The sequence below is a fragment of the Orycteropus afer genome, unplaced genomic scaffold, assembly GCF_000298275.1.
Source record: "Orycteropus afer afer isolate SDZICR_OR568_19922 unplaced genomic scaffold, OryAfe1.0 scaffold00022, whole genome shotgun sequence".
NCBI lineage: Eukaryota > Metazoa > Chordata > Mammalia > Tubulidentata > Orycteropodidae > Orycteropus > Orycteropus afer.
This window is the reverse complement of record NW_006921609.1, coordinates 9048490-9056819: the sequence shown is the minus strand read 5'-3', so window position 1 is coordinate 9056819 and position 8330 is coordinate 9048490. Positions and strand designations below refer to the sequence as shown.

The following is an 8330-nucleotide window of genomic DNA, read 5'->3' as shown; positions in this document are numbered from 1 at the left end:
TACCATTTGACCCAGCAATTCCACTACTAGGAATATATCCTAAAGAGGTAAGAGATAGTGCATGAACAGATATATGTACACCTCTGTTCATCACAGCACAATTCACCATAGCAAAGAGATGGAAACAACCTAAATGCCCATCAACGGATGAGTAGATAACCAAATTATGGTGTACCACACAATGGAATACTATGCCACATGAAAGAACAATGAGGGATATGCGTATCATCTTGCAAGGTGGATGAACCTGGAGGACATTCTGCTGACTGAAATAAGTCAATCACAGAAGGACAAGTACTGTATGAGTCCTTTACTGTAAAAAGACAGAGAAGGGTTTGCCTGGGAAAGGGAACTCACCTAGTAGGTTACCAGGGTGGGGAGGGAAGGGAAGGGATTAATTTTGGGCTAGTTGGGGCTTACACGCTGACATGGGTAGGGGGAGGGATATACGGGAAGGATATATGACCACCATAATAACATTAGAAAATGGGAGGACACTGAATTTTACACATTAGAGATAGACGACAGATGCTAATACCAACCAGTGTGTCCACAATACTGCATTGCCATTAACACCAAACACTAGGCTATACAGATAAACACATAGACACCTAAGACGATCAGATGGGGGTCAGTGAACAGAGGTATACTCTAAATGAAGGATAGATTCAGCTGAGACCCACAAATCACTTCTGGGAAGGAAGGTTGGTCAATCTACTTCCGTGGGGATACAGCCTCGGAAACCCAAGGAGGGGTGGCTATGAGTCGAGTCCGACTCGAGGGTACATAACAACAACAACAATCTTGCACAGACACCAGTGATACAAATTACCTGCAGTCCTCACAGAAAGGATAGAAGACAGACACAGAGTAATCTCTCACAGACATCCAGACACTATGGGAGAGAGATCCAAGAGATCTACTACTTCAGTACCATAGTACTGGGGGACACCAGACTCAACTGGCACAACAAAATACATAAAAGCGTTGCTCCACATCTTACATTGGTGAGTAGTGACTGGGGTCTTAAAAGCTTTCAAGCAGCCATCTAAGATGCAGCTAATGGTCTCCTAGCATCGGAAGTGAAGAAGAACGAAAAACAAAACAAAACAAAAAAAACCCTAGGGCATTTAGAAGCAATCAGCCTTAGGACACGATGGCCCTTGAGACCAGAAGAACTAGATGGTGCCTGGCTACAAATAACAACCACTCAGGAAAGGATCAAATCTGGAAATCCTGGATAGAGAGGGAGGGAAAACATGGAACATAATCCAAAAACTCAATAATGACCAGAATTACCAGTCAGATGAAATCTGGTGAGACTCCCAATACTACGGCCCTGGAATACATTACGCGCCTGGAATAAAACGCACCCCCAGGGGCAGGCTCTCAGCCCAATAGTTAACAAGATGTACACTCAGACCACTCAACCCAGGATGCCGCACCCACATACTCTATGGTAATACATCCCTTAGAGCAATAGACCATGGGACACCAGAGGACCAACATTCAAACTGAGGAAATGCAGGACAAACAGGAGTGCGTAAATATGAGGGGCACGGGGGGGAGGTGTGTTGCAGAGTAGGGAGCAGAGACTGGGTTAGGGTTGGACATGGGAATGGGGAATGAAACTAAATGTATGCGTTATGTAGAATGTAAAACAAGCTCTTAAAGTTAAAAAAAAATAGATTATAAATCAATAAAGAATCCTAATAAAGAAATTAAAAAGGCACGAAGGAATAAATTAAGAAATGTTATAAACAATTTTTTGTCCTTTGAAACACACAGAAATAGAGAATTTTCAATAAGCAGTATTAATATTAATTATTTTAAAACCAATTATTTAGAATTTTACTTTATGGATAAAAGATTTAAATGCTTAAAATAAAACAGAAAACCAGGAAAACCCAAACCAACTCACATAAAATCATTCTTTTCTTTTTTTTTAAAAAAAGAAACAACTACAAGTGGACAGGTTGGAAAAGGTGATCATAAGCTTAATAAAAGAATCTGAAATTATAAAAAATAATAGAGAGATGATTTCACCACATAAAAAGTGAAAAACATCGAGAGCTCAAAAACAAAATTACATTATCATCAGTTAAAAAACAAAATGGTTATGAAAAATATTGAAAACACATGACAAAGATATTTTACGGTCATTATGGAAGAGATGTTGGGTGCTGTCAAGTCAACTCCCACACACAGCGATCCCACGTGACAGTGGAAACACCCAATAGTGTTTCCGTAGCTATAACCTTTACAGAAGCAGAGCTTTGTCCTTTCTCCTGCAAATTGGTTACCAAAAAAAAAAAAAAAACCCAAACCCATTACTGTCGAGTGGGATCCAACTCATAGTTACCCCTCCTTGGGTTTCTGAGGTAGTATCACTATGGAAGTAGATTGCCCAACCTTCCTTCCCAGGAGTGGCTGGTGGGTTTGAACAGCCAGCTGGGTTAAACCGTCCACCTTTCAGTTAGCAGCCAAGTGCTAAACGGTTGGACCACCAGAGCTCCTTATGGAAGAGATACACACTTCAAAACAAAAATAAGAAATAGAACAAGAAATGGATCACTAATGAAAATTAAAAGGTTAATTTATAAATTTAAAAAAAAAAATTTGAACACACTAGAAACCAAAGGAATGAATATTAAACCATTTTTCACTTATCTCATTAGCAAAGATAAGGCATTTGACTGCTAATCAGAAGGCTAGCAGTTCAAACCCACCAGCCACTACTCAGAAGGAAGATTAATCAATCTATTTCAGTAATAATACCACCTTGGAAACCCAAGGAGGGGTAGCTATGAGTTGTACCTGACTCCATGGCATTGAGTTGGTTTTGAGTTTTGGTTTAGTAGAGATAAAAAACAAACAAACCAAACTCAGTGCCATCGAATCGGATCTGACTCATAGCAACCCCTCCTTGGGTTTGCGAGGTGGTATCTCTATGGAAGTAGATTGCCCAATCTTCCTTCCGAGGAATGGCTGGTGGATTTGAGCCACCAGCCTTCTGGTTAGCAGACAAATGGCTTAGGCACTAGGCCACTAGAACCAACAAAAAAACAAACCCATTGCTGTCAACTCCAATTGCACTCATGGTGACCCCATGTTTTACAGAATACAACTGAGCTCTTTAGGGTTCTCTTGGCTGTAATCTTTATGGAACCATGTTGCCAGGCCTTTCTTCCATGGGACTACTAGGTAGGTGTGAACCCCAACATTCTGGTCAGTAGCCAAATGCAAACCACTTGCGCTACCTAGAAACCTAGTTGTTGTTGTTGTTGTTGTTGTTATGTGCTGTTGAGTTTGACCCAACTCATAGCGACCCCTCCTTGGGTTTCCAAGGCAGTATCACTATGGAAGTAGATTGCTCCATCTTCCTTCTGAGGAGTGGCTGGTGTTTGAACTGCCAGCCTTCTGGTTAGCAGTCAAGTGCCTTAGGCACTATGCTACCAGAGCTCCCAGAAACCTAGTAGAGTAAACCTAGTAGATATATATATATATATACTCTAAAAAGCAGCAGTTAAGAGCATATAACCTTTGACCTGTTAATTCAACTTCCAAAATTTAAGTTTAGGAAATTAACAGAGAAGTATGTAACAGATGTGTATAAGGATATTCACTAAAGCATCAATATTACTGGGAAACCAGAAGAAACGAAATGTACACAGTAAAGTACTAGTAATCAAATAATAGAATAGTTGTACAACATAGTCATTAAAAATGATGATGTGAATCCATGACTTACTGCTGAGTTTCAAAGAAGTCATTAAATAGTAGCCTATGAGGATCTTGTTTTATGTGTCATATATATAAACAAACCAAACTCACTGCCATGGAATCAATGTCAACTCACAGCTTCTCTACAGGCAGAGTAAAACTGCCTCATAAGGTTCTCAAAGCTGTAATCTTTCTGGAAGCAGACTGCCATATCTTTCTCTCACAGAGAAGCTGGTGGGTTCAAACCACTGACCTTTCAGTTGGAAGCCAAGTCCTTAAGTACTGCTCTATCAGGGCTTTATCAGCCTTCCTGCTACCATTTTAAAGAACTAAGCAGACATGCTGAAGATGATACAGTAAAAATACAGTAGGATCTAAATGTTTGATAGCACTGTGAAGCCACTGATTTAACTCAATTGGAAGAGTAAGTTTTGTTATATGTGAAATACAATTTCTATGTAAATTAAGTCAGTTGAAGTAGAATGCTTTGTCACTCGAAGCCAAAGCATTATCTAAAAGAGTTATGCTGGACTAAAATTAAAATGAATTTTAGATTAATGACTTACCTTAAATGGGTATCTGCCAATTTCAGCCTCCAGCTCTTCCGGGGTAAAAATCTTGCCTATAAATCTTTTGGCATCGTATATTGTGTTCTGAGGATTTGAATCTGCCAGTTCTAAGCTTTCATACCCCACATATACGTCATTGTCAGTAAAGGATACCATGCTGGGTATGCTGATATGGCCATTTTCATCTGGAATAACCTTCACTTTTCCTGTGCCAGGAAAAAACACCCCAACAGAACAGTAGGTTGTACCAAGGTCAATGCCAATCACTTTAGGAGTAGGCAAGGGCAAATACTGTTGTGCCAAATAGCCAGCCAACAGCAGAGTCAAAACAGCTGATCCTGAAATATAGGCAAAGGAGATGATACATTTTATCAAAATAATACAATACATTAAAATACTATTAAGTCCTTTTAATACCATTTTTGGAAAAAAGACTAAAAATATTTTCTTTTAGAGGACTAATGATAGCACTTCTCTCACATATTAAGTTTTTCATAAAGTAAACTGGCTATAAAACAATACAATTAAAATAAAGTAACAACAATAACAACAAAAAACCCTGTGACTCTACGTTTGTGTAGGTCACTGATGGGTGAATTAGGAAATACAATGTAAAAACATCTTAATAACTATGCTGATGAGTTTCTTGATCAATTGATATTCAGAGTTTATAGTTTTATAAGTAAATATAAATGGCTTTAGTTAACATTATTAAAAAGAAACACCAGTAATTACCTCCATGAACAAATGTCTCCTGTGCCATGAGACCAGAACTGGATGATGCCCAGCTACCATTACTAAACCTTTGGATCAAAGATTCTATATAAGAATCTTGATCAAAAAGGGGGAAAATTCAGAACAGAATTTCAAACTGTCATGGAATTCAGATTTTTCTGGAGCCACAAAGGTTAGATGAACCTCAAATGATCACCTTGAGAAAAAAAATCTTTAAACCAAAAATATCTCCTTAAGTCTTTAAACCAAACAATAGTTTAGCTTAATAAGTAAATAATGTCTTTCTTGAACATTGCACTCTAAATTTATCTATGTAGGATCAAATTGACAACAGCAACTCAAAAAGTCAGAGAAACTTAGTGAGTTCATGTTAATGGTGGAGGAATAATTCTGAAAGAGAGAATGGTGGCACAACTTGAAGAATGTAATCAATGTCACTGAATTGTACACATAGAAATTGTTGAATTGGTGTACGCTTCGATGTGTATATATTCAGAACAAAACCAAAAAAAAAAAAAAGAATTTTTTTAAAAAAAGAAACTCCATGACACATATTTTATGATGTCAGTTGTATGACATGTGCAAACGTATAGACGCTAAAGTTTATTAGTGGTTTTTAGGGGTAGGAGGGAGAGAGAAAGGGGGAGTCATTACTTATGAGGCACTGAATTTCTCTTAATGGTGGCAGAATAATTTGGAAAAGGATAGTGGTAATGGTTTCACAATATTACAAATATAATCAATGTCACTGAATTTTATTTGTAAAAATTGTTGAATTGGCAAAAGTTCACAATATAAAAAAGAAAGAATCTCCATTATTAAAATTCCCATAGCAAAAACTTTGTTGCTGTAAGGCTAAAATTTTATCACCCTTTCTCCTTTTCCTTCAAAAGGGCAAAATGGGTATATTAGATAAAATAATTTAATTAGGAATTAAACTGTAACTTCAAAACACAACACAGTTAACTTTTTATGTATTTAAATATGTATTAAGAACATACTTCTTGAAGAGATAATATTTAGGACAGAAGAAGCATAAGTGACTAACTTATAGCAATAGGGACGTAAGTTCTCTGAAGGCAGGTTTTGTTCAATGGTGTTAGCCCCTGCCTAAGAACGGTCCCTAGAAAACAGCAGATACTCAACAAATATTGTTGCTGCTTTAGTTACTGTCAAGTCAGTTCTGACTCAGGGCGACCTCATGTGTTACAGAATAGAACTGCTCCACAGGGTTTGTTGGGCTGTATTTTTATTGGAAGCAGATCGCCAGGCCTTTTCTTCACTTAGCAGTCCAGCACAAACTGCACCATATAACCAAAAAAAATCAAACTCACTGCCCTCGGGTCAGTTTCGACTCATAGCGACCCTCCTTGTGTTTCCGAGGCAGTATCACTACGGAAGTAGATTGCCCAACCTTCCTTCCGAGGAGTGGCTGGTGGGTTTGAACTACCAGCCTTCTGGTTAGCAGCCAAATGCCTTAGGTACTACGCCACGAGAACCAACAAATAAATATCCGATGAATTAAAAACAATGGATATAAACAAATATCATGCAGATTTTAAATATAAAGTGGTGAAGAAAGATACCACTTTAACGTTTCAGTTAATCTCTTATTTGGTTTCAGGGGGTTGTGCTATACACCTGTGTCCAATCGTGTTCTATATATGCCAGACATCTGTATGAGTCTACATTTCTCATTAGTAGCTCATCCCAACACATAAAGAAAAAAAAAGTGACAACCTCACTTTCTTATTCCACCTACGGACAAAATTTCCAGAAGCATTTCATCACCTTCTCAGCTGGGGAGGGTATTACCTCTGGTTTGGCGGAAAGAGCATCGGGTATACATTAAGGGGACGGTGGTGTAGTGCCTAAGGCACTTGACCGCTAACCAGAAGGCTGGCGGTTCAAATCCACCAGCCACTCCTGTAAAGGAAAATTGAGTAATCTACTTCCGTAGATACTGTTGTTGTTGTTATGTGCCGTCGAGTCGGCCCCGACTCATAGCGACCCCTCCTTGGATTTCGGAGGCAGTATCACTACGGAAGTAGGATTGCCCAACCTTCCCTCCGAGGAGTGGCTGGTGGGTTTGAACCGCCAGCCTTCTGGTTAGCAGTCAAGTGCCTTAGGCACTATGCTACCAGAGCTCCCTCCGTAGATACAGCACTGCGGAAACCCAAGGAAGGGTCGCTATGAGTCGGATCTGATTCCCCGGTGGTGAGTTTGGTTTTTATTGGTAGTGTCTAAAGCATTTGGCTGTGAACCAGATGGCTGGCAGTTCAAACCCACCAGCCACTCCTAGGAAGGACGATTGGGCAATCTACTTCCGTAGTGATACCGCTTCGGAAACCCAAGGAGGGTTCGCTATGAGTTGGATCCCACTCGATGGCAGTGAGTTTTTAGATCCCTCCAAATTTGGTATCTCCAGTGCCAGTGCTGCTCACCTCTTCTCCACAAATAACTGGCACGTTCTTGCACCTTCCCAAGGCCCCAACTCAAACAGCAATTTAAAATCTATGTTCTCTGGGGAAATAAGCTTCCCAAGCCCTTATGTTCCCGGGATATCTGCAGCTGGTCGCACCTGGCCCTACTTTGGCCTGAACTAGCCCGGGCCCTCCAAGGGGCACCTTCCGCCTCCCCCGAACAGGCAAAAATTGCCCTGAAGTCACTTTTCTGGTATCCCCGCTGCTGCGCCTGCGAGATCCAAGATGGGCGGCAACCACTTCTGCCCACCCTGGTGGTCCCAAACCGCCCCGGTGCCCGCAATAGATCAGGGACCCCCGAGTCACTGACCTAAGATCGTCATCTCTCCGGCCATCACAGTCTCACAGATGAGGCTTGGGATGACTGTACCAGATGTGAGGCTCCGCCCGCATGCCGCCCGACAGCCCTGCAGCCTTCTGGGAAATGTTGTCCGCTTGCTTTGAAGCAATCAGAGAAGCTATCCCTCAGATTAGAGGACAGACTTCAACTACCGTCAGGTCATGAGGCAGAAAGTCTCCATTCAACTGCTGCCAGTGACGACTGAGCCGCCTTCTCACTCAACGACTATCCAACAAATCAGGCTGAGGTAGAGGAGAGCCAAGGCGAGGGAGGAGTTGGTAATCAAATCATAAGCGCCGGGAGCCAAGGTGAGGTTAAAAAATGTCCCCACTCTGCCGCTGGGTATTCTGGGAAGCGTAGTTCTAGCCTATTCTCATTTAAAAGAGGGCGTGCGACGGCGTTTGGGAAGCGTTAGGTTGTTACTTTTTCGGTCGAATTCTGGACTAGGTCCAGAATTGGAGTCTACGTTCTTAAGTTCTT

The 8330-nt window shown here is 40.7% G+C and overlaps 1 protein-coding gene across 1 annotated transcript in view; it reads right to left on the bottom strand.

Moving 5' to 3' along the window:
* Positions 1-7845, bottom strand: part of HSPA13 (heat shock protein family A (Hsp70) member 13) — a 35368-nt gene extending 27523 nt beyond the window's left edge. Inside the window, exons 1-2 of the mRNA XM_007934902.2 lie at positions 7821-7845; positions 4290-4630 (exon numbers count right to left, since the gene is read on the bottom strand). Coding sequence (XP_007933093.1) covers positions 4290-4630; positions 7821-7845 — 366 coding nt within the window. The remainder of the gene's footprint in view (positions 1-4289; positions 4631-7820) is intronic.
* Between the last annotated feature and the right edge of the window lie 485 nt (positions 7846-8330).